The sequence below is a fragment of the Gastrolobium bilobum genome, unplaced genomic scaffold (genome assembly GCF_033153095.1).
Source record: "Gastrolobium bilobum isolate Gb01-03AN ecotype WA unplaced genomic scaffold, APGP_CSIRO_Gbil_v1 utg2421, whole genome shotgun sequence".
NCBI classification, from domain to species: Eukaryota; Viridiplantae; Streptophyta; class Magnoliopsida; order Fabales; family Fabaceae; genus Gastrolobium; species Gastrolobium bilobum.
This window is the reverse complement of record NW_026899796.1, coordinates 13,215-34,096: the sequence shown is the minus strand read 5'-3', so window position 1 is coordinate 34,096 and position 20,882 is coordinate 13,215. Positions and strand designations below refer to the sequence as shown.

At 34.7% G+C, this 20,882-nt stretch overlaps 3 protein-coding genes across 6 annotated transcripts; all 3 read left to right on the top strand.

The window, feature by feature from the left end:
• Positions 1-333: 333 nt before the first annotated feature.
• Positions 334-9,546, top strand: LOC133293536 (mitotic-spindle organizing protein 1B-like). Of its 4 annotated transcripts, none has more exons than XM_061492111.1 (3): positions 334-509; positions 844-1,158; positions 9,457-9,546. In XM_061492111.1, the coding sequence occupies exon 2, from the start codon at positions 904-906 to the stop codon at positions 1,126-1,128; it is 225 nt and encodes a 74-aa protein (XP_061348095.1). In that variant the 5' UTR covers positions 334-509; positions 844-903; the 3' UTR covers positions 1,129-1,158; positions 9,457-9,546. The 4 variants fall into 4 exon arrangements, with proteins under 4 accessions (XP_061348095.1, XP_061348094.1, XP_061348096.1 ...); XM_061492110.1 differs by lacking the exon at positions 9,457-9,546 and adding an exon at positions 4,145-4,281; XM_061492112.1 differs by lacking the exon at positions 9,457-9,546 and adding an exon at positions 2,617-2,633.
• Positions 9,547-9,586: 40 nt separating this feature from the next.
• LOC133293535 (protein RADIALIS-like 1) lies at positions 9,587-10,469 on the top strand. Its single transcript, XM_061492108.1, has 2 exons — positions 9,587-10,023; positions 10,260-10,469. The coding sequence occupies exons 1-2, from the start codon at positions 9,770-9,772 to the stop codon at positions 10,282-10,284; spliced, it is 279 nt and encodes a 92-aa protein (XP_061348092.1). The 5' UTR covers positions 9,587-9,769; the 3' UTR covers positions 10,285-10,469.
• Positions 10,470-16,792: 6,323 nt separating this feature from the next.
• On the top strand, positions 16,793-20,649 carry LOC133293534 (putative SWI/SNF-related matrix-associated actin-dependent regulator of chromatin subfamily A member 3-like 1). The gene is made up of 3 exons (XM_061492107.1): positions 16,793-18,217; positions 18,605-18,896; positions 19,747-20,649. The coding sequence occupies exons 1-3, from the start codon at positions 16,793-16,795 to the stop codon at positions 20,562-20,564; spliced, it is 2,535 nt and encodes an 844-aa protein (XP_061348091.1). The 3' UTR covers positions 20,565-20,649.
• Positions 20,650-20,882: the final 233 nt, after the last annotated feature.

Genomic DNA, 20,882 nt, shown 5'->3' with positions numbered 1-20,882 from the left:
ATGTTGTATAAACTGTTTATCAAGAAATGCTTCTGAGTGGGATTGGAAATTCTCTAGTTGTCCGATTTATAGAGGAAACTCTGCCCGATTTTCGTTTACGCCGAGTAAGAATTAAGTTAGAAAAAGAAAAAGTTAGCTCATATTTTCGTAAATTAAATCTTCCGCTGTTTCTGTTTATATCATGTGTATGTTAATTTAACCGGCTCGAGACGCTAATGTTACACTTCCCATCTATAAACCCAACCTCACGTGTGTTTCCACACTCCCAGACTCTACCCAAAATCCAATAAAATCACCAAAACCCAAATCTTCATCTTTACCGCGCGCGCTCATATTAATCTAAAACCTCCAAAACCGGTTCAAAACCATATAACTCGTTCACCAAACCGAGGAACCGATTCGGTTCGCTACGTGTTTTGTTTGAAAATTGAAAGCATTTCGATTCGGTTCAGCCCTAGTTGATGGCGCATCTTAACCTCTTCTTTGCCCTTCTGGTTCAACAAGATTGGGTATGTCTTTGTCTTCGATTGCTTCAAACTTGACTCAATTTAATGTCAATGTGTGTATCGTTTTGACAACAATAAGAATTCCATTCCAAAGTTGTATTGTAATGTTGTTTATAATAAATTTGATTTCGTCTCATTTGTGGATATAAGCATGTTAGGCAGAATCATGTTGAATTTATGTTTAATGTGTTTATGTTGAAGTCAAATTGCACACACAGAAGGGGATGTGGAATTCCCGAACACTATGTTCATGAGTATTGGAAGTCAAATAATTCCAATTTGTGTTTCTTCTATCAGTAACTGATTTGTTGTATCTGAATCCGTGGCTTCTGTTTAGGTGTAAGCTGATAAGTTTTATGAAACTGGTGCATTAAACGTACCCTGATTGATTTTGAATATGGATCCAGAAGCTGCACGAACTGTACTAGAATCTCTAGAACTGGCATCCAATATATCAAATATACTTGACACGGGTTTGGACCGGCACACACTTTCTGTTCTCATTGCCCTTTGTGACCTTGGTGTCAATCCTGAGGCACTTGCTGTTGTTGTTAAGGAACTGAAAAGAGAGAAAATCTCATCATCATACTCACTGCCTGCAGCCCCATCCTCTTTGGCATGAATTGTTCTATCTATTCTGGCTCAAGATTCTGTATGTCATCCCTTTTTTCTGTTTATGCTTTGCTTGTTTGTTTGTATTGTTTTATATGATATCTAGTGACATTGCCTTAGCACAAAAATGATGTTTATTGGAACACTGATTAGGTATGCAGTTAGAAATATCCGCACATATTTAAGGTACCAATTCCCATGTGTATACGAATAGTAGTTAAAGAAAGATATATGGATGTTTCATGAAATCTTCTGCAATCTATAACCCTCCCCCCTCCCTCCCTCCCTCTTACCCTTTATGCCAAAAGAGAAAAAAAAATTCTCATGTGTTTGGACCTGAATATATCTATTACAGACTTGTAAATCTTAACAAAAGCTCGAAACCTCGGGCTGGAGTTTAGAATTTTGGGTCGAGGAGGATCTCGTGGGAGTTTGGTAGAGTTATCTTTGAAATTTTAACCAAGGTACATGAGTAGAGCCCTGTGCACAAATTAAATTCATCGATCTCTTAACAAACTCCATTTGGCACAAAGAAATTCACAGACATTTGCCTTGAGCTATGAGACAGAAAGATTGTAATTATTTGGGGCCATTCTCTTTCGTTAGAGGCAGAGAAGATTGTAGGTCCAACTTGAAGATCAAGCCGGGAACTTGTACTAGTGGAGGCGAATGCCTTGGTTATGATATTATCTTGATGAAATACTCTCCAGTCTCAATCTTGTAAACTGCAAAATTACCCTTTTAAACCAACCTTGGCCTAAGGGCCTAGACCCTTGCAACTTACAAGTACGTTTATGAACCCCCGATAAGTTTTTTTCTTTTTCTTTTTCCATGCAGTAATAACTATTTAAAGTGATTAATTGATTCAGTTTACAATTTAAGACCTGAAGAATGTTAATATATCATTATATATTTTTCTTCATGACAAATATTATTGATAAGAATTCATGTTTGTTGGGCCTTGTTTATTTTTTATTTATTGAAACTCCAGTGAAATTCACATTGAGTTGCAATGCCGTTGAAAATAAAAATAAAATGGAAAATGTCATGACCAACAGAAATAAGTGCCCAAATCCTGGGACACCTTTGCATATACTATGGGATAGTGAAAGGATTTTTTTTTCTCCTGTGAAGGATGGTGAAAGGCATTTAGTCCAATAAGAAGGTTACTTACTTGGTAGAAGCACAAACTAACTGCCATACCATCCTATAGAGTTTTTTTATCCAACCTGATCATAAGGCTACCATTTTATTTTCAACAACCAATCCTAAAAACCATCCAACTACCCTGCAGATCACAGAAAACTTGTCTAACTTGGTATACATAATCTTCGGGTGATGCTATAGAAATTTGAATAAGGATATATTGACAAAATTTAGCGAGATTTACAATGACATTAGGAGCTTTCTCAGAATTAGCTAGTTCAAAGTTGTCCAATTGACTAGTGTAATTATAGCATTAAATTGTTAGTGAGAAAGTTCATTGTTTACTTCACAGGGTTACCACTATTTGATGCATTTGGTCTCACTGATGTAGACTCATAAAATCAGTCAGACCGATGAAATTAAATGACTGATGTAATGTTCTTACTTCTGAAGAATGTGGAAATCTCTTGTGGAATGCTAGTGAGTTTCATAGTGAGAATATTTTGTTGTACTTGAGAAGTTACATTGTAAGGTCCCACTTCACAAGTTCATGATTGTGCAATACAAATTTTTATTGTTTGGGGGAAGGCTACATGCCAGTAATTGAGCAAATAGTTCACAAAATGTTCAAGTTGATCCATTGCTTCATGACTGGTGGATGAATATTTGTCTAAATCCAGTTGAATTAATTTGTCTTCTACAAACAAGTCAGAAGTGGATGAAGAATTGAAGAAATTCTGACATTTGCAATTGCATTTGGAAAGGGATTCAGAATTTTGACATACATATATATTCACAACAAAGATTTCCCATCTCCTAACTGATAGATGTCCCGAGTGTCTGAGCCAAAATAATTTAGAAGTGAATCATTTCAAGATTTTTTGGAGACATGAGCATGGAGCATAACAAGTAGCAGGATATTTGCATTAGAAGGTAGAATATATAACTTGGGGGGACGTATAAAGTTGTCTCATTTTAACCTATAAGGCAATTATTGTGTTCATAGAAGGGAGGAGGAGAGAGAGACTGAGAGACAGAGAGAGAGATGGAGAGTTGGGGGTGGGGAGCTTAAGCTTTTCTCCTCTGGTAACTTTAACAAGATCCGTAGGTAGCAATAATCCTTTAAAACAAATAAGAAAATCAGAATCCTAGAGAAAGGACACAATTATAATTAGTTGGTAATTGTAAAGAATCAATTCAATCTAAAAGTTTAAGCTGTTAAGTCTCTTTAATGATTTTATATATCTCTAACACGTCCTCTCGTACGAGAACTCATTGGGTTTGAAGAGTGGACAATGCACGGGTCCACCTATCTGTGTTAAGAAATTCCATAAGAGAAAGTGAGGAGCGGTGAAGATCGAACCCGTGACACCGAGGCTCTGATACCATGTAAAGAACAATTCAACCAAAAACTTAAGTTGTTAAGTGAAGGTCTTTTTAATGGTTTTATTTATCTCTAATAGTAATTTATATTGAAATCTACTCCTACATATGTTTAAAGGTTAGATTGCTCGGCAAGATGCTTCTGAGATATAGAAGTTGCTTTTAATTAAGAAAAATAGGGTATATATAGAGAACACCTAAAACTTCGTGTGATAACCTTGCCTGGCAAAACAATCATCTGACCCAGATTGCTAAGTTGGAAGGAAAAACATATCTATATTCTTTCGATAAAATTTGGTTATCATTCCAATTGCTGCTTCTTTAATACATAGGAGGAAGATTGCTTTTACTAGTTATACAGTTGCATTATTGCGTGCAAAACTTTCATGATTAGTGTAGTAGCTATGATCTCAACGTATGACTAACTAAAAATGTTTGTAACAATTGATTATGGAACAACCGGAAACATAATCCATATCCGATGATAAATGAAGCAGAGCAGTCATTTTGGAGAACACCACGCATTATGGGGAATCACCAAGGAGACAAGATACAAGTGTTTGCTTCAACTTTAGTAAGAACGATAAAAGTAAAAGCCTAAGAGCATCAAAACGGTCCAACTTGGAAAACCTGCCAGTATCCTGTGCTATAGAAAGAAACTAAGGTATTTCTGTCCATTGTCTTCGTTTTATCCCCATGAAATCTAACATGGACACCCTTAAAGTGAGTAAATTGCAATTCATGTTTATATATAAATTTGAAAAAGAAACCAAAGTGTCTAAAACTCAAAACTGTTTCTTACCGATCTTTTGTTACATGTAGAGTTCTGAAAATTTGCATGCCTTATATCCTATGAGTGCACTAACACATGCAAGTTGAATACAGCAATACTGGGAAGGCCATGTCATATTGCTTCCAACAATTTCATGATTTAATTATTAACTGAAAAGTTTAGTTAAAACACACAGCATGTTAGTTACAAGCAGCGTATTTTCTGCAGTTCCCTTACAAGGTTTGTTAAGCATAATAAAAAAAATAAAAAATAAAAAATAAAAAAACAGTGTACCACTTTAATTTCAGAACCTTTTGCATTGACCAAATATTTCATCTAATTAGACCTTTCTCTTTATGCTATTGCGGCAATTTTAGGACCAGACTATATGCTAGGCATTTTGCCTCCTCCCTTAAAGTTTCAAAATTCCTGGTTCCGTGTTCTGCAATAATGTCTAAAAGCCTAATCTTGATACAATACCGTTTTAGTACGCTTCTCTACTAATCATTCCTGGAAAATCAACCAACTATGCATGAGAATAATTAGTGTTGAACAAACATTAGTCCAACTTTTCAGCTGGTAATGAAGGACCACTGAGAAAGGAATCCTCCAGTAATGGTGGAAGAGTCCATATGTTTTTTCGTACTGGAGATAGAATGGGTGATAAGGATTCTATATTCATGATGAGGCAGATCTTCAACCATCTCTTTTTCTCAAAGATTCCATGAATGGAGTAATTTTAAACCAATGATCACTGCCAACCCCATTACCATACATTGTGGCTCGGATCCAGAGTGACCGTGATTGATGCAACTTGATAGCGAGACTAGATTCACTTAATAGAGTTTTTAACTTGCTAGAATTAGCCTATAATTATGATATATTACGATTCATAAATGGATTTTATTATCTATTTTGATCTTCTATAGAAATCCTGCACAGCAAGGATAAAGTTGATGTCGTAAAAATGTCTGAACAGTTACGACAAAGTACATTATTGAACATAAACCAAAGTTAAACAGGAAATGAGACTTGTCAATTACATTTAGTTGTATGAAGTATCAAAGAATTTCCAAATTTTTCATCTAAAAGACTTGGATGCAAGGCATAAATGTCTTATCCTTTTGGACGAGTAGCAATCATTATCATTACAGCATCTTAAAGATCTTCAAAGCAATAATATTGGAAAATAAGTACTCTCGTGTTAAAATTTCAATGATTTTATCATGTGAAATGTTAATATCTATCCCTTTTTTATAGATATTAAGCAGGTGAAGCCCTATTAAATTGTGAATATGTACACACAATTTTCTGTCACGTGAAATTTTAACTAGGAGAGTCCAAGTGGATCCGAGATATATAGAGAGTGTCTGGTAGGAGAATTATGGGTTTCCTAATTGAGTGTGTTTGGTAGGAGGTTTTAAAAAAATTGGTCATAATTCGGATTTGCATAGCAATCTCAGTTTGTGTGTAAAATTGAAAAAATTTGCCATTTCAGAATACTACTAATTATCTCATCAAACCAAAAAGTAGGAAAAAAATCAATGGACACCAATATCCCTTCTCAAAAAATGTGCCAAAAGAAAGCTGAAGAAAGAGTCTTCTTTGTATTTAGTCAAGGGTTAGTTTGGTAATTTCATACTATTTTTTCATCAATATTTTACTTTCAATCAAACATAGACTCATAAAATTTAACGCAATTTTTCCGGTAATATTTCAGCTTACCAAACAACTTTTTTTTTTTAACTTTCTTATCAAATTCATTTTTCGACCATATTCCTTGTAATTGTATTTTCTTGGTAAAAAAAACTTTCTGCTGTACCAAATACCTCCGTAAAGTCAAGTCCAAGTTTCTATATAACGTAGCAGGCATTTCCAAAATGTTGAGCATTTGTTTTGGCTACTTTTGAAGAATATACTACATCGAACCCTAGGGCTACTTGCTAGATATTCGGGGGGGAAATAATTCCATAGGGCGGGGGCAATCTAAACAAAGTTGATACCTGTAGCCATGGTATCACTACAACGACCTCTGAAATATGATGCTTTTTGAGCTTCAGCATTATTCCAAATTCCAAAAGCTAACCTTTCATTAGAACTTAGTCATTTTAATCGTTGATTGAGATCAACGTATTCTTATTGCTTATTTAAACAATATTAAGCCTAGAAGAAACATGTTACTAATCACACTCGTTACACGTATAACACTCAACAGCTTGTGGTGCAGAACGTTCATGTTTTCACAATAATTTTTGCATGTGTTCACCAAGTTTCTGAACTAGAAAAATTACAAACAAAGTAATGAGATTAAAATTTTTGCATGTCTGCACCAAGTTTCTGAACTAGAAAAATTACAAACGAAGTAATGAGATTAAAAAAAATTAAAAAAAAGAGGCCCAGGCACAAAATTAAAAACCAGCAATTACAACATGAACAAGTAATGGTATCTTATTACTGCTCTAAAGAAGCAGAGAAAAGATGTTGAGTATAGCCCATAAAGCTGGTAAAAGAAATTGCAAAATCTTGTTCTAGAAATAAATCAACTCAACAATTAATTTGTAAAATTCAACAGAGAGGGATTGGCTGCAATTAATTAAATGTAGCAGAATATAATGCTCTTACAAGATTTGGCTCAATCTAGTTTCCAGTAACTCCATCATCCTATAATTCTTTTCTGAATCTCTTATATCAAAAAGCTTCACTTTTGATGATCCCCCCCCCCCCCCCCCCCCCACACACACACACACACACTCTACACATTCAGCAAACCAACCATGTTAATAAGTGGCCAAAGAGCTTAAAAGTTTATCTTCCTGCATCATTTTATACAAATTAACCTTGATGACAAGGTTCTGGTTTAATCATTCTTACATTGCAAAGTTATAACCATTTTTAGAAATAAGGCTAATAATGGTTTCTGTCACCTTACTAACTTTCTCTTGCTCATGACCAACCGTATATGAGTTAAAAAGATATGATTGTGGATGTTCCTTATTTACAGTATAAAGGCCAAACAAATGAAAGGGCTAGCTAGACTCACCCACGTGTTTACCCAGAAGCAGCAAAATTCCACAGATGTATCTTGTTTTCATGAGGCGTGACAAAACTTGGCAGTTAAAGATAATTATCCATATACTATAACCAGGTCTTAATGGCAAGTGGGCAATCCCTGAAAAGCCAATAGTTCTCCATGGCACTGGCCTGTGGTAACAGCAAAAGACAAAGCAACAGATCATATAGAGATGTTCTTTGTATATATATCAGTACTGCATTTGTTGGTATTTGATGTACAACCCGGAAACTGTTTTGATAAGAACAATAAAAGAATAATGAAGTATTAATACTTATCCCCTTATGAAATTGCTTCCTCTTTTTTTACCTCACATGCAAGTTCCTCTTAATGTTGTAATAATTTGAAATATTCGACCACTTGCACAAGTTCCTCTTTTTTCCTGTGTCTATCTCTCTCCTTTTCATATGGGAAAAGTGTTTGTCATTTTAAATGGCATAAGGTTATGTCATTTTAAGAGAGAGACAGACACATAAATATTTTTTTATTTAAATTTTAAATTAAAAAAAATCATTCACTTTCTCTCTCCCATGATTTCCGTTTTTCTGTGTCTATCTCTCTCCTAAAATGACATAACTTATGTCATTTAAAATGACAAACACCAAACCCCATTCAGATTACCTATAATGAATCATCTAGTTGTGAAAAACGTGATATGCCATTTGATTCCTACATGGTCATGCTCCAAGGTTATGGCTGTTATGAAATCAAAAGACAGTGCTTAAACTGCAGCTTATGTAGTTGTTCTAATTTTTTTGTACATGTAAGTATGTAACCAACATTTATATTTTGGCCATCTAAGTAAATTAAATCAATAAAAACATTATGAGAAACCAAGTGATCAGGGGAGGGGGAAGAGGCCCCAAAGAGTAGTCAGTAACTTTTTTTAACCTTTCCTCGGGGTAAAAAAAGACACCACAATAATTGTACGGGCACAACTGGCATGTAAGAGAGTATTGGAATGTTGTTCAGGACAAAGTACATTTACAAGATCACCAAGCAGTGATGAAAATACAAAGGAATTTCATATGCAATCGAACTCTTTTGAACAGGTTCTTAAGGTTGTATATTGCATACGTGGAGGTTTATGTACCGGGTAATGGTATTGGTAACACTCCGTCAAAAAATGTTTTCATATGTCAAAAAAACTTTTCTAATCTCAAAATAAATTAATCTAAATATACCCTTATTTTTTAGTCCAAAAATCTCTTTTTTAACAGCTTTTAAAACGATTGTTTTTCTAAAACCTGTTAACAAACTTGCATTAAATGGTGCAAATGATGCTCACATTGTTTTCCCTTATGTATCTGCTACGGGTTCAGTGGATTTGAGCTTGGGCCCACTGAAAACTCTGCAAGAAAGAGAATAAAATAAAGATAGGCATTAGCTGATCTAGCAGATAGGGAGTTAACTATTCGCAAATGATAGTAGCTCAGTTGGTGCATGGGAGTTGAGTAAAACAGGGGTGAGAGATGTGTTTGATCATCATCAGCACTATCTTTGAGAAGGGTTTAAAATCTTAATCATGGATCCACCACGAACAAGATTACCTCTCTTAAAGAATACATGTGGTTTATAAAAAAAAATATATATATATTCGTTCTTACTTCTTAATATCTGAACTGTTTAAAACAAATAGGTTTATTGTGTGCATTTGCTGAAGTACGTGCTATGATATCTGCTAACTAAACTAAATTTATTTTCAATCAACCAAAGTGGTTTTTACAGGTTTTACTTTGTTCAACAGTTTATCAACAAGTAATGAGCTTTCATTAGCTCTTAAATTCACAATTTAGAAGGCAAAGAAAGTAAAATTTCACTTTGATATGATATATATTGAGCAAAAGTAAGAGAAAGGGGAGGATGAAAACAAAAAAGAAAAAGTTTTAAAAAACTTATTGATGAGTCCTATCTATTTCATGCACTTGTTTTTACTGTACGAAGATATTGATTCTCCCATGTTGCAGCTACTCAACTTCTTGGTCCAGCTCATCTCTTGGTTCCTAAGGAGACAAATCATAAAAATTCTACTTCATTAACTGGAACCACCCCACCTCATACCTTCCACTTCTGCTTATAAAAGGAGCAGGCATTGCAACCTCTCTCAACATATCAGCTCTTCCTTGGGGTCTTCTTCTTTAGACTTTCCTCAACCTTCTTATTACCCTTTTGTTTATCCTTACTGCTACTAATTCAGTCAATTTACCCTTCCTTTTAAACCTTAAACCATTCTCTGTAGTGATCCTCAAACCACAACTTTATTGTTCCTGCCTCTAAGAAATGGCATCAAGCTCAATGTCAGCCTCTGGTTCATGGAGTGCTAAGGACAATAAAGCCTTTGAAAGGGCTCTAGCTGTTTATGACAAGGACACCCCAGACCGTTGGTACAATGTTGCAAATGCTGTTGGTGGGAAAACTCCAGATGAAGTGAAGAGGCACTATGAGCTCCTTGTTCAGGATGTTAAGCATATTGAGTCAGGACAAGTGCCATTCCCAAATTACAGGAAAAGTGGAGTGTCTGAGGAGGAGAAAAGGTATTATAATCTAATACCCTTATATATAACAGTAACTAGCTCTAAATTTCTAGGTTCACATTCTCACATGTTGCTTATTGAACAATGCTATCTTTGAGTCTCAATATCTGAAGTGCTTATACATGTATGCTATTCACATAAGCCTAATCTTTCAACAAGAAGAAAGCATACCTTGCTTTTGGAATAGTTAATTATACTTACTATCTCTATAATCAACTTTTAATTTGATCTTGCAGGCTGAGGAACCTGAAGCTCCAGTAACCCACAACTACCATGAACAACAACAAAGATTTTCTCATGTTCATCATCCAACAACTTTTCTTGTTTCTTGGTAGTAGTACGTGGTGTTATGTCATACACAGTGCTAGTGCAATATAGCATTAGACTATTAGTCATAAGAATCATATATCCCATGATTCCATCTTGTACTTTCTTGTCGTTGAAGCTGCCAACAAGAATCAACGACTGTTTCAGTTCCTAGTCCTAAATAAAGTTGTAATCTTTAATGTTAATTATCATTAAGGGATAGCAGTTACCTGATTCTTAAATAACACGAGCAATTTGTTCCCTAGAGGAATTTAATTGCAGACTCGAAGAAACAATTACTGCTGTGCTGCTAAAATAATTATCAAGAAAAAGAAAGACAAAAAACCCTTTATTAGCTGTGCATTTTTATGAATCACTGTCTGGTCTTGAATCTACCAAATAAAAAACATTGTAGAACTGGAATTGTGAAACCATTGCCATTAGAACCCGAAATGGAAGGTTGGAAGAATATAGAATGAGTAACTTGCATTGAAACTTTGCCACATATAAACAATGATTACTGTCGAAATTTTCAATGAATGTACATCAATGTGGCTCTTTATTTGCTTATTCTTCTTTTCTTTTCTTTTTCTTTCATTCTTTTTATGACAATGCTTTAATATTAAGTACTACAGAAAGTTTTTTTTCACCTTGTAGATGCAATTATTGCTCGAGTGAGCTTTCTATAACACTGGCCTCTTTCTCATCGAACATAACGATGGATATCATGTTGTCTTCTCCATCTTTTCAAAAGTAAAACACGTTTTTGCTTTGCTTTGCTTAAAAATTAATGAACTGTTAGTGAGGTGAGAGTCACGTATGTAACCCGTATATTATGTCATTGTGGGGTGTCCTTGACAGCAATGGTATAGACCAAGGCTATGCAAAGACTTCCCAGATGTTGTGTATAACATTGGTGAGGGTGTCTAAGGGCTATTATGGCTCTCGAAATGGGCAGAGTAACAGCTTATGCAAGTGTGCAAAAGTGTGGAAGAGTGACCATTTTGCCACACTTGGCAAAAAAAATTATCAGACTGTCACGCCACCAGTAAATTTTGCCAAAATGCCACGCTGCACCCTTAGCCGTCGTTGAAAAAGTCTGAAAATATAACTAATTCGCATTATCTTATCTTAACTCTTAATTATTTTCAGACTTCTTCAACGACGGCTAAGGGTGCAGCGTGGCATTTTGGCAAAATTTACTGTTGGCGTGGCAGTCTGGTAATTTTTTTTGCCAAGTGTGGCAAAATGGTCACTCTTCCCAAAAGTGTGTGTTTTGTGGAGAATAAGGTGTTATTTATAGTTAGGGTTAGGCTCCACCCATGTAGAAGAGTGGGCCAAGTCAACGATTATGAGGAGGAGTCATAATAGCCTAGCCTTGCAGGAGCAAAGCACTTTGCAGCCGCTGTTAGCATAGCAGCGATTGCTATGCAAGGGAAGGAAAAAAGAGAACATCCCAAGTGGGACATTTTGGTGTTATGAAGACAAATGAAATGGGTGGATATCCCGAGTAAGGCATTTTGATGTCTTATATTAGGATATTTAGTGCAAAGATGGCAATGTTGCCAAGACAGCTCTCATGTTGTGAGCTGAGGGTAATATGAGCCCTCTAATATTGAGCTAGCCAATTGAGCTGCCCAGAACAGAAATCATTTTGTCATCTCCATCTTTTTAAAAGTAAAAATGTTTTTGCTTTGCTTAAAAATTAATGACGATATGTTTAATCCAATAGTAATTTAAATAATGACAAAATATAATATTGTTTAGCTTTCGTCACGCCATAAGTAAACATGCCTCTCAAAATAAAAAATGAAAATTTAGGAAACAAGACCATGATACTATTTTCATATCTGTTTGTAATACATCTTGGTTTATTCAATGTAGAAGAATTCAGAGATTTTCATGTCTATTATGATAATTAAAAAATTATTCAAATCAAAATTTACGAAAACAACTAAAAATGTAGTTATGTCAGATCATGTTTAAATTTGATTGGAGCATCTAAACATAAACATGTATTTGTATGGCATCAAATGCAACTATAAAAAATGAAAATGACTTTTATTTTTCTTCCTTTTTTGGTTGAATAAAAGTTGAATGAGAGAAACGGTTGTCTTACTCCAAGGTTAGTGTATGATACAATTAATATGTTAATTTTGGAATTGTGTTATTTAAACAACGTTATACACATAAAACTTCGATCATACTAACTTTACATTTTTAATCAAATCTATATATTTTGGAATCTATACAATATCATATTATAAATTCTTTATATTTTAATATCTGTTTAACTCAAAGTGTTGTTCATAAAGCTATCACTTTCCCTGATCTCTATGTATAGTTGTACTTCAAGACCATGTACCCTCCATCTATTATGTATTTCATTGGCCATATATATATATATATATATATATATATTCTAAAAATCATTCACGTGAGTATACTGTTATGTTAATAAAACATTTCTCTTCGTAACAACAATTTTTGTTCCGTAGATTAAGGTTTACACATAAGTGGGGACAGAAATAGCCAATAGCTACGAAAGTTTGTAATGCTAATTATAAATTGGATGGTCCGGCCAGCTTAAAGGGAAGTAAGCAAATCATATTCTATTGAGATGCACGTAGGTCAGTTAGTTCAACAACCTATGTCTCGGTATTATTGATAATATTAATGATCCAACTAAATAAGGAACAACAATTATTATTCTTGATCAGCACCAGTTATATAATTGGCTGATCATGTGATTTTCTTCCACACAAATGGTCTAGAACCGTCTTGAGTCAAAGCAGCTTGCAGTTGGAGCAGTTTTAACTCAAGGGTCTTCAATGGAACAATATTATGGGGCGTATACCTGCAAGACACTCCAACACTAAGTCAGATTTAGTTCAAGCAGGTTTTTATTATGTCGAAAAAGATGTGTACATTGGGTTAACACATGTATATATAATGGAGTGATGACCAGCTCGGGAGATGCCTTTCTTCATGATAAAGGTAAAGATTTCTCCATATTGGTTCTTGTGGGTGGTTGAAGTTTCTTGGCGGTGAAGTATTTTTTGTGGTGAAATTTGTGGAAAAAGTAGCTTGTTGTCATATAGCCTTTAATATTGAGGAGCTTACTCGAATATCTCAACAATCTTCCCCTCAAGTGTGAAACCTAACATTGATATGCTCCCCCTCAATCGAGTACCTCAGGGCCCAAGTACTCAACCAGTCTCCTAGCCAAACACCTGGCTAGCTCGAGCACAACCCGATTCTAAACCAGTGTCTGTCAAGCGGGTCCAAAGGGAAGCCCGTGGCAGGAGGCCACCACCAATGGACTAAGGCTACCCCAACCGTAGCAAGTGGATCCGACACCAGAGATAAGCTTGGGAGATAAAGAAGTAGTAGCCTTTGTTGACTAAAGGCTTTCAAAATGAGCTTGTGTTATTATAATATAAATCCAGATCAATTTTTTTTAGTACATAGATCAATTCTTATTATTATCAAGATAGCTGTAAGGGTACGAGGAAAAAGATGCTTCTATCCCACAAAAAATTGAAAACTAAGCAATGCCGGCCATGTTTGAATATTGTTTTAAAAATAGCTTTTTGGTTTTCAAAATAAAAAATCTGTTTGATAAAAAAAATTAAAAATTGTAATTGGTTTTTTATTTTTAGAATCAAATTTAATTTATTATATTTTTTGACTTTAAACTTTCAAAAAAAAAAAACTGAAAACATTTATTTCTATAACTATTGTACAAAATAATTTTAGAAATAAAAAAATTAGAACGTAGTCAACATACATATACTTACTAAGGTCAAGCCTCGTAAACAACAGTTTTAATTTTATACGTTGCTCTTAGCATGCTTAGTAGTTATTTTATTTTTATTTTTTGTTGGGGTCAACCGCAGTTTTTCCTTTGAGCTTATAGGCCTATAATCCAAAATTTATAGGCCTTGAGGCCCAAATAAATCCCATTTGGAGCCCATACGTTTTTTCAGTTGAGCCTTGTTTGTTTCAAATGACTTCCGTACATGTAATAAAGACTATATAGTAAATACTTCTCATGCGAAGAAGGTCTTGCCTTAGTAATATACTGCTTTACCTCATAGTGAATGAGATACTAGTTTAACTTTTCATCTTTTCCCCATCCATCTCTTCTTTACCCAAAAAATAAAATAAAATAAAATAAAAAACCCTTATATACAAAATTAAAAATGGCTTATCTTCATCTAACCTTATATAATAATTTTGTCATTCTTTTTTTTTAGATCAGCTTAGTTTGTTATGCTACTTTTTTTCCATTTAAATGCTATATGTCCTTTTCTTTAAAACAAATCCCTCTCTTAAACATTAACATTATCATCCATCTTTTAGTTTTCTTAATCATATTTACATCTGATTAAAATACAATCCCATTCATAATAAATTATAATATGTAAAATTGGTAAAGAAAAAGATTAAATATATTTTCAAAAAATTATAAAATGTAATATAATTAGGATTTCTTTAAATATCCATGCTTTGTACGGGTAACTCACTAAATCACATATGAGCTTGGGCCTATCTCTTATGGACGTTCATTGATTCAATTTGATCCAGTGGACCCAAAATCTAATGCAAACCAATTAAATTTATTTGGTTTGGTTTCAATAGGTAAAATAGGGTTAAACTTGACAAAACTCATTGACTCGGGTTGCAACCCGACCACCAAATCCATTTGACCCGAATTATCTCAATTTATTTCTTCTTTCGTTTCTTTTTTCTTTTTTCTTTTTCTTTTTTGGGTACTTTGCAAGCTGTGTTATGTGTTTTGGGTAACCATTTCCATTTCAATCACAGCTCATTTCAAATTTCACAAACATCTTCTTTCCAAAAAGGAAAAAAAAAAACTAATTTTGGTAATAAAAAAATTACTAACAAATGATAGGAAACTGATCAGGTGAGGGTGAGAACAAGTATTCGATCTTTCTCATTACCGTCTTTGAAAACGATTTAAAGTCTTAATTTCAGGTACCAGTCCCGAATCGAACAAATCAAAAATTAATGAACCAATTGAAATATGTATTAATCAATATTATAATAGTCAAACTTGTAACCTTAATAGATGAGAAGTAGTTTCGAGTGAATAAAATTATGCATTACAAATAAAGTTACTGACATAAAACTCAATTTTCAATTAATTTAAGATTTTAGTATTTCTCCTGCCATATAAAAGAAGTGGTTTTGAGGTTTGTATTAAAAAAATAAATGATATTTTGGGAGAGTTCCTATTATAAAATAAAAAAAATATAAAATATTATGTATATTTTCTTAAATCCAAAATAATATTGTTTTAGAATTATTGAAAATAACTTTATCTATTATGATATAATATTTTTCCCTCAATTTAATATACTTAGTTTGTTAACTCTTAAAATATATTAAGTAGGACCTTGAAGTCATGAACACCACGTGCCTACCTATTTGTGGATCCTAGTTAATTTTTTTAACGTCAAGTTCATATTCTTTTTCTTTTTTTTTTAAGTACATACGTCAAGTTCATATTCTACTTATTAGTTATTTGAAAAAAATTGGCCATGGATTAGAGCCATTATAGGACTAGGTAATCTGAATGGGATAAAAAATGGGTCTAGAACTGTAATGCCGAAATAAAATTGAAATAAGCCTCTTAAACAATCCCTCGGTTAAAAAAATTGAGGTTAATCACGTGTAATCGTGTATTAATTGATAAGGAATTGTTTTAGCTTAATCAATTGTTTTAAGTTCGAGTTTATGAATTATGAGAATGCAGCTTCTCTTAATTTAAAATAACATAACTTTATGTCATTTAAAATGATAAATATTTTTCTCTTAATTTAAATGATAATCTTTTAAAAGGACAAATATTTTTTTATTTTATTTTTGGAATTATTGTTTGTCCTTTTAAAGAATATGAAGTTGTTTTATTTTAAGTGAGAAAATAAGATAAATAACAAAAATCATAGGGAGAGAGTGAAAAAAAAAGTTTAATATAAATTTTAAATAATATGACCTTCCTTTAATTTTTTACCTTTTTTAAATAAAGGATAAATATTTTCCTTTTACTTTTTACCTTTTTTAATAAAAGATAAATATTTTCCTCTTATTTTTTTATCTTTTTTAAATAAAGGATAAATATTTTTTCCTTATTTTTGACCTTTTTTAGATAAAGGATAAATATTTTTCCTTTATTTTTTTTGACCTTTTTTAAATAAAGGAAAAATTTTAAATAAATATTTTCCCCTTATTTATTTTTACCTTTTTAATAACAACGGTCATAAAGATAAGAATGCCACTAACCTTCGATAGCACGTTTCTGATTCAAATATAAACACACAGAACAGAACAGAACTGAACTGAACTAAAACCCTCCCCCATTCAAATTCCTCTTTACAGAGAAACCCAAACCGAAATCGACACCGAAACCCGAAACATAAACCCAGAAGAAGAAGCGATGCATTCTGAACAACAACAACAAGAAGAAGAAGAAGAGCAAGGTTCACCGTTGTCTCCATCGGACACATACCTGGTAGGCTTCATCAATGCCAGCATCGTGGGTATCAAGCACTACTCCGCCACCATCACCGGCCGCGAAATGGTGGGTCTTGTCCGCGAACCCTTCAACGACCACGACGAAAACGCCATCAAGGTCATCAACACCCGAACCGATCAGGTCGGTTACATTGACCGTTCCACCGCCGCCGTTTTGTCTCCCCTCATCGACACCAACCTCGTCATCGTCGAAGGCATCATCCCCAAATCGCGCTCCGCCGCCAACAAGTTCCGAATCCCTTGCCAAGTTCACGTCTTTGCTTATTCCCGCGACTTCCCAACCGTTAAATCCGCAATCTTGCGAGGTGGGTTGCACTTGATTACCGAATACGAAGCGTCGTTCACTCTCTCGGAGTCCGTGGCCGTTAAAGAAACCAGAGCCGGGAAAAGAATCAAGACCGAGGACGCGATTTTCAATCTTGTTGATGAGAATCTCGCTAGCAATAAGCGCGTTTTGCAAGCGCTGGAGCCTCCGAGGAGCGTGATTACCACGGAGCTTCTTGAACATCAGAAGGAAGGTCTTGGGTGGTTGGTTCACAGAGAGAATTCCGATGAGTTGCCACCGTTTTGGGAAGAGAGTGATGGTAAGTTCGTGAATGTGTTGACCAATTATCAAACCGATTCAAGGCCTGAGCCCCTGCGTGGTGGAATCTTTAATGATGCTATGGGTTTGGGAAAGACTTTAACTTTGCTTTCTTTGATTGCTTTTGATAAAAGAGATGAAATGGGGCATAAACAGCGTGAAGGGTTGTTGGTGATGTCTAAGAAGAAGAAAAGGGCAAATGAAATTGCCACTGGTTCACGAAAAAGAATGTTCTTTGGTGACAGTGAGACATCTTCTACTGACATGGGAAGAAAGACAACATTGGTCGTGTGCCCTCCTTCTGTAATGTCAACTTGGTCAACGCAAATATTGGAACACACTGAGAAACGGTCATTGAAGACATACATATATTATGGGGATAAAAGGACCAAGAGTCCTGAGGAGCTTTTGATGTATGATATTGTCTTGACCACATACCCTACTTTAGCTAGTGAAGAAAGAGAGTTAGAGACTGCGGTGAAGCAAGTAGATTGGTGGAGAATCATCTTGGATGAAGCACACACAATTAAGAACACCAATGCTGGACAAACTCGTGCAGTTATTGAACTCAATGCCAAGCGGAAGTGGGCTGTCACAGGGACACCGATTCAGAATGGTTCATATGATTTGTTTTCTCTTATGGGATTTTTACGCTTCCAACCCTTTTCAGATAGGGTCTATTGGCGAACCTTGGTGCAGCGTCCACTTAACACGGCCAAGAAGAGAGGGCTCACACGTTTGCAGGTATAATAATGTGTTAGTTCTCTTTGTTCATAGTATGATCAGTGGCTGCTGGCATATAGAATTGCATAAACTGTGGTGCTACATTATGCAGAAATACAATGAATGTACCCTTGCTTTCTTTTTTGTCAATTATTTTCTCTCTGTTCCCATAAATGTGATGAATGCCTCATTGAGCATATTGCTTGAGAGTCAGGACTCAAATTGTATTTCACCATGCTTGAGGAAGTATTTGCTCAATTTAATCCTTATTGTCCTTTTGCTTAGCCAACTGAATTTTGAGTTTTGGCGATTCATTTCCATGTTGCTTACTAATTGTTCGTATGTGTTTTCACGTCTTGTATTTTTTGCATAAGCTTTTTTATATGGTTTTCCTTACTTGTTTTGTAGGTTTTAATGGCAGCAATTTCATTACGAAGAACAAAAGAGAAGGGATTGGTAGGGCTGCCACCGAAAGCCATAGAGACTTGTTATGTTGAACTTTCTCGGGAAGAACGTGAAATGTATGATGAGGTGAAAGAGGAATCAAAGTTAAGAATGATCGATTATTGCCATAATGATTGTCTAGTGAACCATTATTCCACTGTACTGAGTATGATCCTACGACTTCGCCAAATATGTACTCATTTGGCATTGTGCCCTTCAGATCTCAAATCAGTATTCTCTTCATATCGTACAGAAGGTATATTTTCGCCTTTCCTGTCAGGATCGTGTAGATATTTACTTGCTAGCTTCTTCGACTGGGTACAGTGTTATTTTTATAACAGTTTTTTATCATACAACGAAAATTTACTAGCAAGAGCAATTTGGTCAAGTAAATTCCTGTAGAAGTACTTTTATAGATGTAGCTGTTGAATTGAATCCTTTGAATGAATGGAGGTGCAAGTACTTGGGTAGGGGAGAAGGATAGGTGGTCTGGTGGAGGATCAGATATGCAAGTCATAAAGATTTGTTCCAGTGCCAACTGTGCTACAAGCATGTTGGCAGAATATTTTATTTTAAGCAGTTAGGCTAACGTTAACATGTACTGGGAAAATGGAAGATTTTATTCATCTTCGCATTTAGATTTTCACAGATAGTATGTGATAAGATGTCCAACAGTATCTATAAAATGTTGGGACTTTAATATTGTGCACTGAAGCTCAAGATGGTGAATGACTTTCTTAGTAGCTTAAATTAAATAGGAAGGACTTTTCTTATGCGTTGAATAATTAGAGATGTGTATTTGTATTCATTGCATTTGATTTTGATTTTCCGTATCATTTATAATTGATGTATTGTTTTGTAATATTTAATGTTACAAATTTATTATGTTCAATCAAATCTGCTTTGACCAATGGCAAAAAGATCCCTACCAGTAAGCATGTATGTAGCAAACTGATATTTAATCATGCATGTCACTAAAATACTATGGTTTTGTATGTTCTACTACTCAGTGGAACTTACATTTTCATTAGTATTGAGGATAGTTATGAATCATGTATAGCATAAAGTATATCTTACTAACCATACATAGTTTCGTTTGTAAGCAGATGTTACGAATAACCCTGAGTTGCTGAAGAAGTTAGTTGGGGTGCTGCAAGATGGTGATTTTGACTGTCCAATTTGTATGTCTCCTCCATCGGATATAGTAATAACATGCTGTGCTCACATTTTCTGCCGAGACTGTATTCTGAGAACTCTAAAGACAAGTGATTCTTGTCCTCTTTGTCGGCGCACACTCTCGGAACCTGACTTGTTCTCTGCCCCTTCTGAATCTTCTGAGGTTGATAATAGTAGTGAATCATGCTCATCACAGAAAAGGTTATCTTCCAAAGCCTCTGCTCTAATAAAACTTCTGACAGAAACGAGGGATCAACATCCAGCTGCAAAATCAGTTGTATTTTCGCAATTTCGCAAGATGCTATTGTTCCTAGAAGTGCCTCTGAAAGCAGCTGGTTTCAAAATTCTGCGTCTTGATGGGACAATGAATGCTACACATAGGGCTAGTGTTATTGAGAAATTTCAAGCCTCTGGAAGGGATGAGCCAATGGTTCTGCTTGCAAGCCTTAGGGCCTCATCTACAGGTATAAATCTTACAGCTGCCTCTAGAGTGTACTTTATGGAGCCATGGTGGAACGCTGCAGTTGAGGAACAAGCGACGGATCGTGTCCACCGCATTGGACAGAAAGAGCCTGTGAAGATTGTTAGGTTGATTGCTCAAAACAGCATTGAAGAGAAAATATTAATGTTGCAGGAGAAGAAGAAAGACCTAGAAAGGGAAACATCTAGGAGGGGATCAAAGGATGATGGCATGGGCATGGGCATGGGCATAGGCATGGATGATCTACGTTTCCTTTTGGAGGATTAGAGATGGTTACATACAGTATGGGTTAGTGGGTTCATAGTGAATGTAAATTTTGTGTAACAATGCTTAATCTCCTCAAAATTTTGCTTTGGCCCTATACTTTTGATATAAAAAAACAAAGGTATTAGGTTACCTGATTTTTGATATATTGGATTACTGGATATATAAATACAAATCCTTATTCCATGCTAAAATTTCCAAAAAATCATAACACAATTTAATACTTGTGCTGCAGATATTTTGTTCCATCTTCCATGTAAGGTAATGAAATCTTCACAAACTAGTATTTTTAACTTAAGGATGAGTGACAAATGTTGAAAA